This window comes from Phyllostomus hastatus, unplaced genomic scaffold, assembly GCF_019186645.2.
Source record: "Phyllostomus hastatus isolate PE091 unplaced genomic scaffold, TTU_PhHast_1.1 phas_contig_549, whole genome shotgun sequence".
NCBI classification, from domain to species: domain Eukaryota; kingdom Metazoa; phylum Chordata; class Mammalia; order Chiroptera; family Phyllostomidae; genus Phyllostomus; species Phyllostomus hastatus.
This window is the reverse complement of record NW_025333907.1, coordinates 431,685-453,567: the sequence shown is the minus strand read 5'-3', so window position 1 is coordinate 453,567 and position 21,883 is coordinate 431,685. Positions and strand designations below refer to the sequence as shown.

At 38.8% G+C, this 21,883-nt stretch overlaps 1 protein-coding gene across 1 annotated transcript; it reads right to left on the bottom strand.

Annotated features, from left to right (window-relative positions):
• Positions 1 to 1,360: 1,360 nt before the first annotated feature.
• On the bottom strand, positions 1,361 to 21,555 carry LOC123824171 (zinc finger protein 345-like). The gene is given in 8 exon segments (XM_045847288.1): positions 1,361 to 2,971; positions 2,974 to 4,576; positions 5,421 to 5,494; positions 15,413 to 15,508; positions 15,871 to 15,997; positions 18,113 to 18,411; positions 19,033 to 19,155; positions 21,394 to 21,555. Coding segments are annotated over 6 exon segments (2,142 nt in total). The 5' UTR covers positions 18,128 to 18,411; positions 19,033 to 19,155; positions 21,394 to 21,555; the 3' UTR covers positions 1,361 to 2,744.
• Positions 21,556 to 21,883: the final 328 nt, after the last annotated feature.

Sequence of the window (21,883 nt, the reverse complement as noted above, 5' to 3'; positions counted from 1 at the left end):
TGATATTCATCAATTCTATCTGACTACCCTGAATATACACCAGGATTTTAATACATTGATGTAATAGTTTCTATAAAGGGTATCTTGGTAAAGTACTTAATGTTTCTTTTTCTTACATTAATGCCAAAAAGAAGACACCCTGCATGGAGACATGTAACAAGTCTGAGTCAACCACAAAGGGCATCTCCATTTAGAGTTTCTTCAAACATTGTGCATTCCAATGTCCTCAGTCTTCTACGGAAAAGTACATGAGTGAAACTCACCTAGTATACAAGAGTTTCGCAGATATGTTAGGCAGCAACAATGAACCCCATTATTTCACACACACATTATGAATAAAAACCTAGTAGCATGAAGTGATATGAGATTGGAACCACATGAATACTTCCTTCTCAAAATATCTCAACTGCTGTCAATACATAATAGGATACATATCTAAAACCCGTCTCCTAGATGTTTGGAAATACACTAAAAGGTAATTGTCTATGTTTTTACATTTTGGATGATTCTCTATAGTAAGAATTCTGATTTGGAGCAATAACTGAAAAGTAAGTGTCATTCATTGTTTTACTGTGAATTCTCTGACATTTTGAAAGTTTTTCAATTATATACTTCCCTAAGTTTTTTAATATCCCAACAGCAATTTTCAGGCATAAATTCTATGGGTTCTTGTGAAATGCATATTTTTGACAGCTGTTCATTCTTTATTATGAACACATAATTCCATCTGTGTGCATTCCCTGAGAGACAGTATGGCTGTAATTTAGCTACACAGTTTCCTACAATCTTCTTTTTAAAGTTTTGTCTAGTGGGAATTCTTCTTAACTTTTTAAAAAGGGTTATACAGGCTGGGAAGTAGTTGTGCTGGAAGCATTAGATGGTCGAGGTTGGGCTTGGAACACAGATGTGTATATTGATCTGTACTAACATTTTCTATTACAGTAATCCTGTTTTCCATTTTGGTACACTATAGTCAGGACTGAATGTGTTAGATGATATGTAAGAATCTTCTTCAATCTGAAAATCCCATAACCCTCACCCCTTTCTTACTTAAACATTGTTATGATGATTTTTGAAGGAAGTTTTTGTCAGTTAATCTTCATATCTGTACTAATCCTTCTTCAAGTTGGGGTGGGGGATGGTGACACAATTTAGTATATCCTAAGATAAAGTCTTAGTGCAAAATAAATAAATATTCTTTAGTTTAAAAAGTAAGATTTTGCCCTGGCTGGTATAGCTCAGTGGATTGAGCACAGGCCAGCAGAGCAGAGAGTCACTGGTTCGATCACCAGTTCAGGGCACATGCATGGGTTGCTGGTCTCCAGTAGGGGGCATGCAACAGGCAACCACACAATCAGTTTCTCTCCCTCTCTCCTACCCTTCTAAAAACAAACAAGCAAACAAACAAAATCCAGAAACAAGAAACCAAGATTTTATTTACTTTTAGAGAGAAGGGAGGGAAATATTAACATGGGAGAGATGTGTTCATTGGTTGCCACTCCCATGCCCCCAACTGGGGACCTGGATCCCAAACCAGGCATGGGCGCTGACTGGATATGAACCAGCAACTTTTCAGTTTGCAGGCCAGTGCTCAGTCAACTCAAGCTACACCAGCCAGGGCTCTAGTATGAATTTTTATATATCAAATAAGCTGTGAATACTGAAAAACAGTATTCAACATTTTCATTTGCATTGTTTTTATTTACAATTAACTCTGATGTTGACTCAAGTTTCAATATTGGTTAGAGCTTTGCAACATTTTAAATATATTGGTTATGCTTCTCTCCTGTATGAATTATCAGATGTGAATTAAGGTATGAAGAAGGATAAAGAACTTGGCCAAATTCATTATATTTTTAAGTCTTCTCTGATGTTGAATGACAGTTGAACAATGGTGAAAGGTATTGTCAAGTTTTTCAAATTTCCTTGTTTCTCTGTAGCATAAATTCTCCAATGTTGAGGAAGTACTGGGCACAGGTGAAAAGCTATGACACATGCCCTACATTTGTAGTTTTTATCCTCCATGAATTCTGTGATGTCAGTAAGGTATGAGGATAGCCTAATGGCTTTACTACATAATATACATTATTTCCAGTATGAATATTCTGACGTTTAGAAAGGTGAGAGGACTGGCTAAGCCCCGTACCACATTCTCTACATTTATAAGACTTCTTTCCAGTATAGATTCGCTGATGTCGATTAAGATTTTAGGAACACCTAAAGGCTTTGCTACATTCTCTGCATTTACAAGTCTTCTGTCCCATTTTAAATCTCTGATGCCAATTAAGTTTTGAGGATGGGCTAAAAGCTTTCCTTCATTCTGTAGTTATAAAGCTTCTCTCCAGTATAAATTTTCTGATGTCTAGTAATGTTGAAGCCTTCATAAAGTCTTTGCCACATTCTCTTCATTTTTAAGTCTTCTCTCCAGTAGGAACTTTCTGATGTTTAGTATGGGTTACAGACTCGCTAAAGGATTTACCACATTTTTCTATATATACAAGGCATCTCTACAGGATGAATGATCTGATGTTGAGTAAGGTATGCAGACTGGTTGAAGGCTTTACAGCATTCTTACTTTCATAAGCCTTCTCTCCCATATAAATTTTTTCATGTTTAGTAAGGTGTACAGACTGCCTAAATGCTTTACACATTCTCCACATTGATAAGGCCTCTCACTAGTATGAATGTTCTGAAGTTGACTAAGATATGAGGACTTGCTAAATGCTTTACCACATTCTCTACATTTATAAGGCTTCTATCTGCCTAAATGCTTTTCCATATTCTCTGTATTTATAAGGTTTCTCTCTAGTATGCATTTTCTGATGTTGAGTAAGATTTAAGGACTTGCTAATGGATTTACCACATTCTGAACATATGTAAGGCTTTCCTTCAGGATGATTTCTTTGATGTTGAATAAGGGTGGAGGAACACCCACATGTTTTACCACATTCTCTACATTTATAAGGCTGTGTCCAGCATGACTTTTCTGGTGCTGATTAAGTTTTGAGGACTGGGCAAAGTCTTTACCACATTCTCTACATTTATAAGGCTTCTCACCCGAATGAATTCTCTGATGTAGATAAAGTGATGAGCCCCAGGCAAAATCTTTACCACATTCTCTACATTTATAAGGCTTCTCCCCAGTATGAATTCTCTGATGTTTAGTAAGGCTTGAGGACTCCGTAAAGGCTTTACCACATTCTCTACATTTATAAGGCTTCTCCCCTGAATGAATTCTCTGATGTTGATTAAGTTTTGAGGACCGGGCAAAGTCCTTACCACATTCTCTACATTTGTAAGGCTTTTCTCCCGAATGTACTCTCTGATGTTGATTAAGTTTTGAGGACCGGGCAAAGTCTTTACCGCATTCTCTACATTTATAAGGCTTCTCACCTGAATGAATTCTCTGATGTAAATTAAGTGATGAGTACCAGGCAAAGTCTTTACCACATTCTCTACATTTATAAGGCTTCTCCCCAGTATGAATTCTCTGATGTTTAGAAAGGACTGAGGACTCCATAAAGGCTTTACCACATTCTCTACATTTATAAGGCTTCTCTCCAGTATGAATTTTCTGATGGTAAATAAGGGCTGAGGACTGGCGAAACGATTTATCACATTCTTTACATTTATATGGCTTCTCTCCAGTATGAATTCTGTGATGGCATTTAAGTTTTGAGGACTGCTTAAAAGCTTTACCACACACTCTACATTGATAAAGCTTCTCACCAGTATGAATGTTCTCATGTCGTGTAAGGTCTGACAACCACATAAAGGTTTTATCACATTCTCTACATTTATAAGGCCTTTCTCCCGTATGAATTTTCTCATGCCGTGTAAGGTATGACAATTTGCTAAAGGCTTTACCACATTCTCTACATTTATAAGGCTTTTCCCCAATATGAATTTTCTGATGTTGAATAAGCCCTGAAGACTGGCTAAAGGCTTTACCACATTCTCTACATTGATAAGGCCTTTCTCCCGTATGAATTCTTTCATGCCGCTTAAGGTATGACAACTTGCTAAAGGCTTTACCACATTCTCTGCACTGGTAATGTTTCTCCCCAGTATGAATTCTTTTCTCATGTGCACTAAAACATGAATGTCTTGTAAAGTCTTTGCCACACAATTTATATTTGTAGAACTTCTTTCCCATATGAATTTTCTGATGTACACTAAGATCTGAAAGCCAATTGAATGTTTTTCCACATTCTTTATATTCATAATGGCTTTCTACAGTCTGGCATTTCTTAAGTCTATTTCGATTGAGTATATGACTGAAGACTCTGCTACATGGTACACATTGGTAAGTGACTTCACTGGTACCAATATTCCCTTGTTTAATGTGATTGGAGGACTGCTTCAAAGACTGGACACATCTACCTTGTTTGTGTGTTTCCTCCACAATAGGAATAACCTGATGTGTACTGTAATTTGACATTTTGTCAAAGAGTTTTTGGTCTTCATAATGGTTGTCTGGAAGCTGAAGATTCTGATGTCTGTAAGGATTAAAGCCATGGTCAAAAGTTTTCCAATGTTCATTACCTTGATAACTTCTGTCTTCACTATATGTACTCTGGTAATTAATGAAGACAAATAGACAATTAGTAACAGCTTTATTTTCATTACACATGTACACTTATTCCCAAATAACTATTCTGTGACATCTACTAAACAATGTTGGTTGTATGTATTAAAAAATGCACCCAGCCATGGAGGGTGTGACTGGTTAGTTGAGCACTGCTTCACAAAGTGAAGGCTTTCCAGTTCTAGTTCAAATCAGGGAGCTAGCCTGGATCGTAGGTTCCATCTACTGTAAAGGTATGTGCAAATGGCAACTATTTGAGGTTTCTCTCACAAAACAATGTTTGGCTTTCTCTTTCTCCTTCCCTTCCCCTCTCTCTAAAAATGAATCAATTTAAAAAAAAAATCACTCCCAAGTATATAACATGATACATATTTAAATAGGAAAACAACCCTTATTTCTCAACAAAGGATAATCAGTCTTTAATAAAAAGAATTATTATATTTAAGTTGTCTATGTGCATTATATATCACTGAATTTTAGAAAGCACTGACTGAAAATTTAATCTAAATCTACAATTTAATCAATTCTAATGATTATTCATAGCATGGATTATGTGAGTTCCTAAATGTCCTGACTGCCTTTGCAAGTATATATACACATGAAATTGTTTCTAGTCTTCACATTTAGAAACACATTTATCTGCATTGTCACTAACTTAAAGTAGGATATTTCCCTAATGTGTACCATTTTTGACCTGTAGAGGTAACAAGGATTTTTTCAAGGAATAACCGTCCTAAGTTAGTTAAGTTCCTTTTAACATGCTTTTTCCTCATCACACACTTTCTTATCAGGCGTTCATTACATTATCAAAGGCACACCTTCAGTATCTTACCAGTATTACTTTAGAGAAAAAATCTTCTATCCCTGGCTTTCTCAACAAGGCCTCGTTGTCTTCAGATGACACAGCTGCAAGATACAAAATAGTTTCACAGCTTTGACACTCTAGGGAGCATACACTGACCCTACCAGCAGGTTTTGACCACATTCCATTTTTGAGTACTCCTAAAGAGAGTTAAATGTTCAAAGCAAGAAAAGGTATAATGAGAAAAAGTCACATCAAAAAGTTTGTATTCAAGAAAAAAAATCAATTAATGAAAAATTCAGTTTTCTTCCTTGGTTGCTTGAAGACTGGTCACCATCATCAATAACACAGTAAATGTCCTGACCACCAAGTTCAACACCAGTAGACTACCTCATCAAGCAATCATAATGTCTTTCACACTGCACAGGCAACAGCATGGAAGAAATTTGTTTTTTATGCTATTTCTTATCTGATGTTTGTTCCTAGGCACTTGCAGATATGAGAACGGACAGCCAAAGGTAGGAAATGATGGGAGAGGAAACCTAAAATCTCATTTGCAAAATGTTCTTAATGTGTGTTTCACAGATAAGTCTTAATCCTTTTTACACAGTAGGTATTCTATAAATGTATGAATACAAAAATGTATAGTATTTAAACAAATGAGGCAGATACCTTTACTTTTATTAAGGCAATGATCTTTGTAGTGTGATTTTGTTCCTGCTGATCACATTGTGGCCTAGATCCCTGTGATTACAGAGAAAGGCATGCAAAAAAGAGAAAGAATTGTCTGTTTCATTAAGGATGTAGCATGTATTGATATAATTTCCTTTCCTTCTAGGGATATGGAACTGTTGATGAATTACTTCTAGCTGATTGCTTAGAGTTGGAGTTCTGGTCTCCATTCTTTTCACTTATTTCCTGGCCACTCTATGTCTCGGGGTAATGACTCTTGTGATTTATGTTGCCTGTCAGCATAACATATTTAATTGAAATGGAATTGTGACTCTTGATAGATTGCACCAGAAAACCAAGAAACCACAACCAGAGCTAGAGGTGATATTTTCAATTATGAAGGATCATAGTTATATGGTCTATTTTGTGAAATACTACTTCATCACCCCAAATGTCAGTATGTGTGTAGATTCAGAATCCATTTTCGAGGTGGCAAGACAACTGGCTTTGGCTTGATTTATGATCCAATAGATTACACACACACAAAAAGATCCCAAACATAGACTTGTGAGGGGAACATCGGCCAGCTAGGTTCCCTTTAGTGACGAATATACCCTGAGCACTTTTCTGACATGGCTTATATTATGCTTGGGAAATACAGGGGGACACAGCACACGTGCATACCTTTTATCAATCAATGTTGAACAAGGCTATAGTCATAAAACACTAACACTATCTATAGATAAAAATTGAAGAAACATGGAAATCTTTTCCAGTTGGGGTCTGTGAGATATCCTGACGCCAGATGGCTGTAAAGGCATATATAAGTAGGAGTAGGAGTAGGAGTTTCACTCGTTATGCCTTGAACTCAAACATCTGGGTTATACCTATAGGTCTTACCGCTGAACACAGCTGGCTTCAAAGGACAAATATGTACATTTTAGGCCTGATGCCCATGGGACCTTCCGAGTTACAATCAAGTCATGCCTGTCACCTGCGTTATGACCTGGTTTTCCAGGGAGACTTAGAGCCCCTTTCAGAGCTTGCTCTCAGGGAGCTACAATCTCTGAAACCACACAGAGCCATCCCCAACAGACTTGTATGAAATGACCTGTATGTGAAGAAGAAGACCTCAAGAAAACAGAGATAGGTACATAAGAACACAATGAAGAAAGTCAGGGGGCCTGTGAACGCCAATATTGGTGCTAACAAAAAAAAATGAGTAAAGATTCTTCAGTGACTTTATCAGTGGGAACTATGGAGATTTTTCAAAGAGGATTAAAAACTACGAACTTAAAAAGCATTTATTCCATGATCATACATTGGAATGATAAGAGTGTAAGCCATCCATCAGTAGTAGATCCCAGGTGATCTAAACATGTAAAGCAATACCTATCAAAATCCCAATGACACTTTTGGCAAAAATAGAATAGTTCAGCCAAAATTAAGATGGGGGCTGACTGGTGTAACTCAGTGGGTTGAGTATCATTCCCCCAAAAAGGTGGCCCATTCAATTCCAAGTCAGAGCACATACCTGCGTTGTAGGTCATCTCTCCTTTGGAAGCAGGACAGATGCAACCAAGTGATGTTTCTCTCGCATATTGATCTTTCTCTCCCTTTTTTCCTCCCTCAATCCCCTCTCCATAAAACTATATAAATAAAAGATTTTTAAAAACATTTCAAAGCTTCTCTTATCAATAAAGTATATAAAAACCATTAAGGCAGATGTAAATAAATAAGCATGGTGCATGAAAGATTTTACATACAACTTCTCCTATATAAGGTCAAAGGAGCTTCCACAAGGAGGCCTAATACAACCAAATAAGAAAAGGATATTCACATCATCAAAGACTGGTGAAAAAACTGCTTGTTCATGTGTAAAATAATGAGTCAAGTTGGACCCTTGCATAAAATAATATATAAACAGTGAATAAAAATGGAAGAAAAATTAAACATAAAACCAGTAACTGTTAATCTACTAAATGAAAAGGCATAAAAAAGATTTTGACCTTTTTTTTCACTATAATACCAAAAGAAAAGGTAAACAAAGTGAATAGAAACAAATGGGATTATACCTAATAGAAAAACATCTGCACATTAAGGCTAATCACCAGTGGGTGAAAAACACAACCTGTGGAATGGAAGAAAATTAGTGCAAAGCATATATTTTCTAAATCTTTAGCATTCTGAATATATAAAGTTATCTTTAAAAAAAACACCATGATAAAAGAAGTAACACAATTTTAGAAATGACCAAAGACATCTAGTTAACTAATCTATAAGAAAAAAGTCAGGGACACACAATGAGGACAGACAGATTCTTTAATAAGTTATGCAAGAGAAACTGAACTAATACACAAAAAAACATAACTAGACCACTTTGCCATGTACCAAAATATATTCAAAATGGGTTAAAAAGCAGAATGTAAGACCTGGAACTATGAAAACACTGGAATAAAAAGATAGTCAATGATATCTCCTATATATCTTACAAATATGTGTACATCTGTAGGCAGATACAGCAATCAAAAAAAAAAAATAAATGAGACTACAACAATGTAAGTTTTGCACAGCAAAGGAAACCATCAACAAAACAAAGAACAAATAACCAATCTACCAAATACGGAAAGTTATCCACCAATGATGCTAAATATCCAAAATATATAAAGAACTTACACAACATTGAAAAAAATCAAACAATCTCATTAAAAAATGGTAGATGTCCTGAATAGATATTTCTTGAAACACGACAGAAAGATGGCCAATAGACATATGAAAAGATGTTCAACATCATTCATCATCAGAGAAATGCAACTTGGACCCACAATGAAATACCATCGCACATGTTACAGGATGACAATTACAAATAAATCAACAAACGAGCACCAGCAACAATAAAGAGAAATGACAACGCTCATGTAGCCACTACAAAAACAAGAAGAAGGTTCCTCAAAAATTGACCAACAGGTACCACAGGAGACAGCAATTCCATTTCTGGGGAGTCACTCAAAGAATATGAGAATATAAATTCAAAGCAGTGTATGCACACCCATATCAAATGCAGCATTCTTTACAGTAGTGAAGATATGGAACTGAAAAAAATCACCATTGCTAACTGGTAGTGTATGATTAGGGAGAAATTAAAAATGTTATTTTAGTTGACATGTAACGTCAGAAAATGATTATCTTATCACATCCCTCTTCATGATGTGACTCTGTATGTTTATGCTCTTTATTCAAAAAATACAACTGCAAACAGTGTATTTTGTGAACTATAAGACATACCCGCCCACTTGACCCCCAAATTTGAGAGGAATAATGGTTCTTAATGCTGCTGTTGAGTTCTGTTTACATTTACATTGCTGAAATATCATGTTATTTATACCATTAAATATTTTACCACACTTTTTGCTTCAAAAAATTTTTTTCCTGTTTTCCTTCTCTAAAACCTAGGTGTGTGTCATGATCCAAGAAATATGGTAATCTCCAAGTTATTGAAGTGATCTTCATGGTATACAGATCACACTTTTTCAAGATACATTCTTAACCATCTTTGTTTTTCATTATGTATTGTCAACCTATTATTAAGATTTAAATTCCCATGCCGTAACTAAAACATTAAGGAAAAAAATATATGATATTCATCATGAGAGAAAGAGAATCCACAAGCTAAGAAAAAAATATTTGCTAAAGATCACATATACAGGATTACATGTAACATATAAGATAATTTTAAACTCAACAGTGACAAGAAAACAAACCTGACTAAAATGGCTCAGACACCTTAAAAGAAGCACACTAAAAAAGATATATAGATAGAAAATCAGTATCTGAAAAGAACTTCCACATCTTAAGTCAGTAAGGAAATGCATAGGAAAACTAAATGAGCAGTGCTGACAACAGCAAATGCTGCTACGGATGTGGAGCAACTGGAACTCTCATTCATTGCTGGTGAAAATGTAAAATTGTACAGTCCCTAGGAAACAGAGTTTGGAGGTTCTAACAAAACTAAACATACACTTATTATACGATCCAGTAATTGTGCTCCTTAGTATTTAACAAAAAGAACATGAACTTCATTTGATACAGATGGACCGATTTAACTTCATAAATGTCACGAATGTACTATTCAGGTGGGAGCACTGAGAAAGGATGGGGGTTAGGCATGTGTGAGTTCTTATTAACTTTTACACAATTTGGCTGCAAAGCCAAAACTGCTCTTTGAAAAAGTCATTCACAGACCTTCCTCTCTGATGTATGTTACTCAATTCTCTGTGTCTTTCCTATGGTTCTTTACACAGGTCCAAGAATCATGTGTTTGCATTCTCTACTAAAACACACACACACACCCTGTATGTATGTATGTATGTATGTATGAATTGTGTATATATATGTATATATATCAATTCACAATTAAGATGATCAGTATAAAAAAAAACACCCAGAAACAATATTAAGCGTTTTCCAAAAATGTGGAGAAAACGGACCCTGTACATGACTGAATGAAAGATAAATTGGTACACACAGTATCAATAACAAGTTGGATATAAAACAATTAAAACTAGAATTGTTTTCTAATGGCATGCTTCTGCTTCTGGGTATTTGTCCAAAAGAATTCAAAGGAGGATTTGAGAGAAACATGGGCACACCTGTGTTGACTATAGTACAATTCACAAAAGCCTATAAGAGATGGAAGCAACCCCAATGTCTGTTGATAAATAAAAAGATAAAAAAATGTACTATATACATACAGAGGAGTTATATTCTGTCAGCAAATTGGAAAGAATCTTAACACCACATAGCACAATGACAAACACAGAGGACATTTTTTACATGAAGTTCACAAGTCACAAAGACACAGATACTATAGGGTGCATTTAGGTAAGTAACCTAATGGAGTCCATCTCACAGGAAAAAAACAAAGATAATTACCTGAGCCTTGATTTTAAGACAAATGATGAAATGTTTAATGTACACTGACACATTTCTGTCACATGAAAATTGTAAGAGGTCACATGGACAACAAAGGGATATACTTTACATGAATGGACTATAAGGTTACAGATGGTTAGGATGCTAGATGTTGGGGGGAGGGCTCTGGCAAAGATGGAGGCATAGGTAAACAGCTTTGCTTCCTCACACAAGCTAAAGAAGGATAACAACCAACACAAAAACAAAAAACAAGCAGAACTGCCAGAAAATCAAACTGTATGGAAGCCTGACAACCACTTAGTTAAAGAAGCAGCATTAATCTGGACTGGTGGGAGGTGTGGAGATGCACAGCCAGGGCTAAGAGAACTTGCAGTAAGTTGGCAGCAGGCAGACAGGGGGGTGAGGTGATGGCTGGCAGAAGCACAATCCCACACTCAAGTGCACATACACCAGGAGGAACTGGGGAAAGAAAGAGACCCTGCAATCTAGGCTTCCAGCATGGCAAAAGAAAGCTTCAAAACCTCTGACTGTCAAAACCTGTGGGGCTTGCAGAGGTGGGGGAAAACTCAGTCTTACAGGAGATTCTGTTGGAGGGGCCAATGGGGTCCTAGAATGTACACAAGCCCACACACCCACCACCAGAAGGGCACATTCGCTTTGTGGATAGTGGGGGAAGTGACTGAAAACAGGGAGACTGGACCAAACAACATTGTTCCCTCCCTGACACCTCCACTGCACACAGTGCCACAATGCAATGAAGTGGGTTCCCCACACTACCCAATACCTCAGGCTCTACCCCTTAAGTATGACAGGTGCACAGACACCAAGAAATATGACCAAATGAAGGAAGAGGTCAAAAATCTACAAAAAGAACTAAGCAACAAACAGATAGCCAAGCTATCACAGACAGACTTCCAAACAGTGGTAATCAGGATTCCCACAGAGATGAATGAGTGTGGGTGCAAAATAAAGGAAGAAGTGAAGGCTGTACAAAGTGAAATAAATAAAAATATACAGGGAACCAACAGTAAAGGGAAGAAAAAACAGGACTCAATTCAACAATTTGGAACAAAAGGAAAGCATAAATATTCAACCAGAACAGAAGGAAGGAACAAGAATTCAAAAAAATAAGAAGAGGCTTTGGAACCTCTGGGACAAGTTTAACCATTCCAACATCTGAATCATACAGGTGCCAGAAAGAGAAGAGCAAGAGCAAGAAATTGAAAACTTATCTGAAAAATAATGAAAGAAAACTTTTCCAATTTGGAGAAGGAAATATAAGTCCAGGAAACTCAGAGAGTCTCAACAACTTGGATCCAAACAGGAACACACCAAGACACATCAAAATTATATTACCCAAGATTAACGATAAGGATAGCACCTTAAAGGCAGCAAGAGAAAAGGAGACAGTTGCATACAAAGGAGTTCCCATAAGCCTATTATAGGCTAACTTCTCAAAAGAAACCTTACAGGCAAGAAGGGGCTGGACAGAAGTATTCAAATTTATGAAAAGCAAGCATCTATACCCAAGATTAGTTGGTCCAGCAAAGCTGTCATTTAGAATGGAAGTGCAGATAAAGGGCTTCTCAGATAAGGTCAAGTTCAAGGGCTTATCATCACCAAGCCCTCATTCTATGAAATGTTAAAGGGATTTATCTAAGAAAAAGAAGATGATCAAAAATATGAACAGTAAAATGACAACAAACTCACAACTATCAAGAACTGAGCCTAAAGAAAAACAAGAAGAAAAACAAACTAAGCAAACAACTAGAACAGGAACACGATCACAGAAATGGAGTTCACAGGGAGGGTTATCAGTGGGGAGGGGCGGGGAAACAATGGGGGAAAAGGTACAGGGAATAAGAAGCATAAATGGTGGGTACAAAACAGACAGCAGAAGGTTAATAATATAGGAAATGGAGAAGACAAAGAACTTACATGTATGACTCATGGACATGAACTAAGGGGAGGAATGATGGAGGGAAGCCGGGTTCAGGGTGGCAAGGGGATAAAGGGGAGAGAAAAATGGTACAAGTGTAACAGCATAATCAATAAAATATACTGAAAAAAAAAAAGATGCTACATTTGTGCTCACATGATTTTTTAACAAATTTTAAAACACAATGTTTCTAAAAGAGATACTTCTAAAACTTTCCAAAAATTATATTCAATTTAGGGATATTTTCATCTCACTGAAACAGAATACAAATTCACCCACAAACCGATATAAAATTAACCCTATTACAGTAACTACACTGGACAAAACAAACGTCAACCATTAACGAATCACAGAAAGAAACAAGATACCATATTTTCCCATGTATACTGTGCCACGTTTGGCCTAAATTTTTGAGGGAACACTAAAGATGTACTAAAGATGAACATTATATACGGGTAGCACCTGAAATAACGGATTTTGCAGATTCTTGTACTTTGTAATTATTTGTTACATAAAATTTCCTATACCATAATATGGTTAAGAAAATGCTAAAATTCCTCTGTAACACTAAAGAACAAATAACTAAATATAAATAAATACAGACCTGAATTAAAAATTTAAAATAAAACATACTCTTTTCCTGAAACCTTGGGCAGAGTATGTGGGGGTGCATTACACACAGGAGCTAGTTACACATGGCAGAATATGGTAAGTCATAAAAAACATAAGGTTAAAAACAGACAAATGTGCATATAATTTTAATGGCAAATGACATATGGCTGATTCATATTTTCATTAAGTCCCACAGTACATTAAGTGTACTGAGTTGAAAACTATCATTCACTTTTCTAATATATGAATAAAAACAAAAACATAACTCAACTAAACTTGGGGAATCTATCATTGAAAAGGAAACACGATGGAAAACCAGTGAGGATTATAGCTCAATGAGACTGAGGGATGCTGACATCCAAGTCTTCCTCCTACAGGGCTTGACACAGACTTATTGGGACTCACAAGCTCTGCTCTCTAGCCTTGGGACAACAGATGAAAGGTGCTAGGGACATTCAGGGAGGGACTCAACTGTCTGGCTTCAGGGCTGAGGCAGGAGGAGCAGCTTTCACCCACACAGAAGTCCTGTCTGAGGCCATTATTCCCTTGCTGAGCCCTCTCTACCATAGAGATAGTAGGAAGGTACCATATCTGAATCTCCACGTACCTGGCTAGTGCTATAGCCCTGTCCTAGTGATTCCCTGAGACCTTGCCCCATTCAACTTGAGAACCCATCCAAGCCATGTCCAGTGGCTTCTCCACACAAACGGCCCCTCTTGCGTCATGGTTCAGACTCTCCCAAACCTTTCAATCAAGCTGGATCTGGTATATACATATCCTCTACCGCTCACTCAATGGACACATGCCAGCACTACCCACAGTTGGCCTTGGATCACATCTTGCCCTCTCTGGGGACCCTACAAACCCAGCTGAATTAGGAGCCATCTGCACATCACTCTGTAATGTGTTCCAGGTGATCCTGGGCAATTCAGAGGTGGTGGCTGACCTTGCACCTCCAGGGAGGACCCACAGCCAGTGGACAGCTTAAGTCCATGTTAGACTGCCACCCTACCACTTCTACAAGCAACACACTCAAGGGGCAGAATCAGTGAGCACCAAAGCACCACCAAACAATTTAAAAAATATGAAGTGCCTAATAATTCTATAACTCACTTCTTACCAAAGGATAGTGAGGAAGAAATCAGGTGACAATGGAGACTTTCCTACATGGTGGGTAGTGTTGTCAAGTCAGCTATGGCAGTAACTTACTGAAGAACTCTGAGGTAAACACACACAGTAAACTACTCTAACATTAAGGAATTAAAACATACACTATAAACTTCTTATGGTATTACATACTAAGCAGAAAGACATTTTGAAGTGAAACAAAAATCAGATTGTCTCATTTTGGGTGGTGCATTTTGGTGATGAAATCACTGAGTCAGTCTAAATTTGGTAGGGTCTTATTTGAAGCCTCCACAGTATTAGATTTTATAAACTAGAAAACATGACACCTGTTCCCAGGGTTCTTGGCATTTCTGTATCAAATTCCAGGATCTCAACCTTTTTCTTCATAATCACTTTCCATGAGAAAAAAGAAAAAGTTAAAAAGAAAAAAGCTTAACATACATTTCCCAGCAACATAAACAGAGGTTCCTGGGTTCCCAAAGCAATGCAAGACAAGCCAGAGCACGGCAGCTCTCGCAAGTGAAGGAAAAGACTTTGGCCCCAGTGCTAACGGGATGAGAGAGGTCACCGGACATGTTCCGGACAAACTGGCCATCTATGACAGCAGCAGAACTAGACCCGGGCTTCTCAAAATCCCATCCACTGAAGCACAGCTTCCCAAACCACACCTGAAGGTCAGGCTTCCTCCATGACCTTTGGGCCTCTCACCTGTGTCATGTGCTTCCCCATTCCCACCTACCTGGAGGGGCAGATACCATCTTTTCCCTGTTTATAATCCAGCACTCCTTCATTTGCTCCAAAAAGGTGACCAGAACTGGCTTAGAGACAAACAGACCTGTTTATATGAAAAAGAATCATTAGCTTTGAGGAAATTTTCCCATTTTCCATTCTACTTTCTTCTCAGGTAACTAAACTGGTAATATAAAATATTCTAGAAAATGATTTTTCCAAAATACTGTTTTCAGTAACAACTTAATTATTCTAGAACACATGTAAAGTTTTCAGACACTAAAAGTTTCTAAGTCACATTGTTCACGAAACTTTTTCTTTCTACATTGGATAACCTCCAATTTCTCCATTGAGAGCAAGAATCTGAAGTGCTCCCACACAAAGCAGAAGTCCCTAGAAGATGTTAAACTAACAAAGAAAATGAAACCCCTAGGTGGAGCAGGAGGTCTGAAAGGAAGTCATCCTCACCCAGGGAGAGCAGGGTCCTGTAGTTCTCCAACATCACATCCACGTACAACTTCCGCTGACCTGGGTCCAGGCATTCCCACTCCTCCCAAGAGAAATCTACTGACACGTCCCTGAAGGTCAACAATCCCTAAAACAGCAGAGTTCATAATGTCATCTAACAAGCAAATACTGTTAGCAGAAGTGGTTTTGAGCTAAAAGAGTATCCTGAGTTACTTACTAATATCACTTTGACTCAGGTATATACTCTATTGTATTTTCAAACACTGAGAAATGAGGTTGACTACCACAAACCCTAAACAGAGACTTTACTTTTTGGGAAAATAAACTTTAAAGTGAAGGCATCTACACACGCATATGTATGTGAGTGTTGTATTTGTATCATCCAGAATGAGCTGTGTACATTTCTCAGCTACAAAAGTCATGGTGAGTTGAAAGTATAAGTACTTTTTCACATTTAATTCAGACAAGAGAGAACTGAAGATCTGTACAAGTACAGATTCTGATACGGGAGTTCTGGGATGGGGCCTGTGTTTCCACATCTTTAACGAGCTCACTTTTTACTACTGATAGCAATGTCTCTGGTCCATGTGTCATACTTCTGAACAGCACACAAAAGAAATCTGAATTCATACATATCTTGAAGCTGAAAAAGTTTTATAAAATTTAGTTTTTAATAAATAAGAAACAACAGTCAAAATACTGTTTTAAAATTCTGTATAAGTAATCTTAGAACAAAATTACTCTTCTTGTGTTAGAAGAGTATTTTGTGAAACATATAGTAAAGAGTAGAGCTAATTTTTTCTCCAAAGTTGATGTACAATTTTTCAACAAACACAGGCAAATACATGTAAAGAGACCTCATGACTATTCATTGGTGTTTCCGTGACTGAGAAGAATGCAAACATCTGAGGAAAGTAAGAAGCCTAAATAACTGAAATGTTAACATTTTATGCACACAAACTGATGGATATATGGAAACTAGGAACAAGTGAAAAGTGACAGAAAATAGAATTTTCATGTCAATGAAATTAAAGTTTTTGATTCTGTAAATCTCATAAATCTAACTGTGGATGGTGCTCTTTATGTTTTATAAACACAATAAGGAGAGGAACATACATAAAGTTAGAGCTATTATTTCTTAGTTTTTTATTTCTCTTAACACTTTGTGTATCATTAGTGGAGAGCTATTATCTTAGAAATTTAACTGAATTGAAAATACACATATATTACTCTTGTAAACCTTATTGAAATTATAAAAACTAACAAACAGGATATATCTGTAACGTGAGTGTGGAATATAATCAAAATTTATAGGAACAAAGTCTGATTAATTAAATCTTCCACATCAAAAACCAATTATCTCTAGGAAATAAAGTACAGCCTTCATTTTCGAAGGCAAACAGAAACTAAGTAGATGGGAAATGTGATGGTTTTTGCATGTCTCTCAGTAATTCCCTTGTAGATCCTTGTTAATTACAAAGGGAAACTATTACTCTATACTGAAGAGAGCACTTCAGTCAGGTGAATATCAACTGGACTGGAACAATAGATATCAGCTGAGTGAGGCACTCAGAAGGACATGTCATCACTGCTGTGACATTACTGGCAAAAAATACAGAAATAAAAAAATCATTATTTGAAAGTGATCACAAATAAACTTTAATTTTTGCAAATGTAAATGCACATGTATCTCCTACCTGTTGACACAAATACTGTAGTGCATTTAAATAGCAAAACTTTTGTCTCAAACTAGTAACCAAGTCTCTCCTTTGTCAGAACTTTCCGAGCTATCCTCACCAGTAAATTGTGCATTCTTACCCCTGATCTACAGAGCTGATGTTGCAGCCACATAAACCTAAAACCTCCACGTCCCTTCTTCACCAATAGCCGAGCTTCTGGCCCATCCTAAGAGGGATATTGGACAAGGGTGCCTTCCCAGGTTCATCTGTCACAGAGGGAATATTTTCAGTAGTTAAAGGTCATTAATTCAGGATGGGAATTCTTTGTGTCCTTGGGGAAAATGGATAATGAAAATGCAGAGAAGGCTCTGGGCAAAGGAAATAAGTGTACAAACTGCTGATCTTGACAATCATAAGAAACAAAGGAAAAAAATAAGTAGAATAAAAAAAACACCTCACTAGTCAGAAACATCAGAAGCAGAGAAGGAGCTGGTTCTAAATCCACTGACGTTAGGAGGAAAAGCAAACATAGCCTCTCTTCTCACCCAGGACACATCGTTTACCTGAGAAGCAGCCATGTCCTCGTGGTCCTGCTCCTGCTCTTGGTTCTTTTCTCAGGTGATGACATGCAGAGGAGTCACATCTGCATTTTGACAACGTGCCTTCAAAGGCCTCAACACAGCCCCTTTTCCTGCTTCCACCACACTCACAAGCAAAAGAAACCTGGAAATGCTGAAAAGGCCACTTTCTCCAGTCCTTTATCAAAGGAGAGTCAGGTATAAAGAGCTCCCACATGGAAACCACACTGAGTTTTCTTTCTTCTTTTTAGGTGCTCTCTTCTCCCACAGACATTCACAAACTCCTACAGATAGAAGAACATGCATTGCTCTCCTGAACCTCAAACCCAGTAGAGCTCCCCATTACCTTCCCTAACCAAAGCCTGTTTCTCACTCTTACAAATGCATCAGGGCATGCCTTGTCCCTCCCATTCTCCTTTGTTCCCCTTCTGAAGATAACCTTTGCCCTTTCTTTCTCCTAAGCTCCAGGGCCCATCTTATGACTCTTGTCTCTGGTTCCCTGAGCCCACTTCTTCTACCTTTGACTTTCTAAATAAAATTTTTCTTATTAAACAACATGCATGCCCTAGCCAGGTGGCTCAGGTCGTTGCAGCATTGGTCTTTCATATGTTGGAACTGGATGTTTCCCTGGGTTGGAACAATTCCAACATATAAAAGGTTGTGGGTCCTGACCATAACCTTTCCTGTGGGTCCAGGACCATGGAAGGTCAGGATACTTACCTAGGTTGTGGATTGGATCCCCAATCAGGGCCCATGCAGGAAGGAGCACATAGCTCTTTCTCTTTCACATTACTGTTTGTCGCTTTCTCTCTTTTCCCCTCTCTCTAAAATCAATAAGCATACCCTCTGGTTGCAGATTAAAAGAAATGCACTCCAGAGCATTTCCTGCTAATCTTTGGACTTACCTTAGCATTACCTGGAGCACCTCATTAAACAATGATGCTCCACCCAGAGCAGTTGTCCAATTCTGTGGATGATGACACAGCTGGTGTCATTTCTTAAAACTTTTCTGGTGATTTAACAGGAATCTGGAGGGAAATAGTTTAGCTTTAATAAGCATGCAGACCCCTAGGGAATTAGGGCTCCACTAAGTTATAATTCTGCAGGTTTGCAGTAGGGCCCATGAAATGGCATCTTTATCTAATTCCTTCCTGGTGCCTTCGTTGCTCCCCCAGAGCTGTTTGCTGTAGCACTGGGCCAGATATATCACACCCAGCACACCTCAGACCTCTGGATACAGGGAGTACTTTAGGCAGAAACTTCTAAAACAACAGGCTGCCTAGTCAAATTTTTTTTCTTTTCCAGGAAATTACAAAAAATTATTTTAAAATCACAAAATGATAAATGCAAGTTCTCATGCTGAAAGCTTTAAAAATATTAGCTATGAAAATATGTTCATCAAATTACACAATCAATAGATGGCCTTTCTGGGAACCATGTTCAGGTCAATCCAGTCCCTCCTTCAGTATTCTCAGAGAAAGGACAAGAGGGACATGAGGAGAACAGTTCCTTTGTGGCTCATAGTCACTAATTCAATGAGTCACAAAAGGGAAGAAAAAAGCTGTAGAATATTAGACAAAGTCATGACTTGGTTCTGACTGTTAAGATCATTGACATCTTAAAAAAAAAGATCATTTTTACAAAGTACACACTGAAATAATCTAATATTGAAGAAGTATCACTGGATGTTCCAACATATGATAAACAGAAAAGATGCAGGGCTCAGAATTGAAACTAGACATAATGTATTTTAATGGAAGAGTGTGTGGAATTTGGTTTGCTTGTTTGTTTTTACTGTAATGACTTCTTTGATCAAAGTATGGTGACAGATTCAGTCATTTTTTGTCCCAGGTCACCTCCCTCTTGCCATTCCAGGATATGAGAAAGGACCCAACACTGGCATACAAGTCTCTGCCCTCTCAGTGAATAAAGGTTGCAATTGGAAGCAAACTATTATAAAATTTATGAGCCTTATAAACTGGAGATCTGTAATTATCATTCAACTCTGTTTAACTGAAACAACTCAGCAAATGTTAAACTGAATAGCTTATAAACCCACAGCCCATAAATCACAACTTAATCCTCCACATCCCATCAGCTCATCACTCATCCACATCCAGGTTGCCCTTCTTCCTGCTACTCTGTATTTCTGTGCATTTCTCTGTATTTCTGTTTCTGTCTCTTTCCTGTTTCTCTGCACTGTTGTCCTTTCCCGTTTTCCCTCCCCCCTCGTGATCTTTCTCTTTTCTTCCCTATTCATGTGCTTACACCTGTTCCACGAAACTCTTGTAGCCTATTTCACCTTCACTTGCTCTTTCTCCATAGTTTTGATTGCTCCCATCTCTGTACACGTTTGAGCCCCGCCCCCTGCATACCTGTGTCCCCACTGCTGCCCATTACAGTCTGTACTGTCACCCTGCCCCCTAGCTGGCCGACTGTCAGTGCTGCTCCTCCCTCCAACCCCTTTCCGTCCTGCTCTCGCTGCCCCAGCTGGTCTCAGAACCACTCCCTCCGTCTGCGGCGTCTTGCCCTTTGCTGCCCCCACCTCGGCTCAAAGGCCCCTCTCCCTGTCAGCTCCCCGGTATCCTTGGCATTTCTTCCCTGTCTTCTTCCTCAGGGTCCTTTCGCCACTTACCCTTTCACTCCTACGTCGCGGGGCCCGTCCCTCCCACATCCCCTGCGTTGTAGTCTCTTAGGGCCCCTCACCAACCTTTTCTCCCCCTCACGTGTCCATCTCTGTCATTCCGTCTCCGGATCCCCTCAGAGGCTCGTTCCACCGTTTTCCCTGTCACCCCTTCGCCATCACCGCTTCCACAAATTCCCTCCCCCGCGTGTGGCGGGTCACTTCTTCTGGGGACACCGTATCTTCCCCTCCTAAGCCCCACCATATGGAAAGTGTGCTCTTTCTGGGATCTGGGTCTCTTATTAAACGTGTGTGTGGGGGGGGGGGGGGGGGGTTACTCGGGGGAGGTGGTGGACTGCAGACTATCAGAACTGGCAATCCTGTCTCTATGGACCAAAAGCCGCGAGGCGGCGGGAGGGGCACAAAAGGTTTGACTACACTGACCGAGTCTGGCTCGCGAGACTTTAAAAGGCCTGGGGTGGGAAGACTGCCCAGGGGAAAGGCTTTCAGCAGGAAAACCACGGAGCAGGGGGTGCCCAACGGCCCGAAGGCGGAAAGACCGTGGGAGGAACGGCCTCGGAGTTTCCCCAGAAACAAACGCGGGGCGTCTACGAGGAGCGTCTCACAGGGATGCGGGACTCACCGCTGGAGGAGGAACAGGTCGGAGATTTCTACGTCTGTACTGCCCCTCAGGCTTCACCTGCTCGGAAGATGGACTGAAGAAATCAGGTTTCAACCAGAAGAACAGGAACAAAGAAGAACCGCGTGACCGTGGCTACCCACAGCCGTTTCAGGGTCTATAAAAAGCTGCGCATGCTCCTCAGCTCAAAAGCTGGGCGGGGCCGGAGCCCGACCTGAGTGAAGGCTTCTGCAGTAGGCCGCGGAGGCGGGCTGGACAACTAGCAGTCCTACGCGGGGAAACCAGAACGCCGGGGAGAAGCGGATACAGTGGCGTGCCCTGTGCCCCACCACACCTTGATCTTGCTTTTAGACTTTCCTTGTTCATTGCGTTTGATTTACTTACACTTTTATTGCTAAACTCTAATTTTTCTTTCCAAAATTAATATTTTGGTGACTTTCCCTCTGGACTCTCACCTCTTTATAAGTCTGTGCAGAGTGGCTGTGGGAGCGAA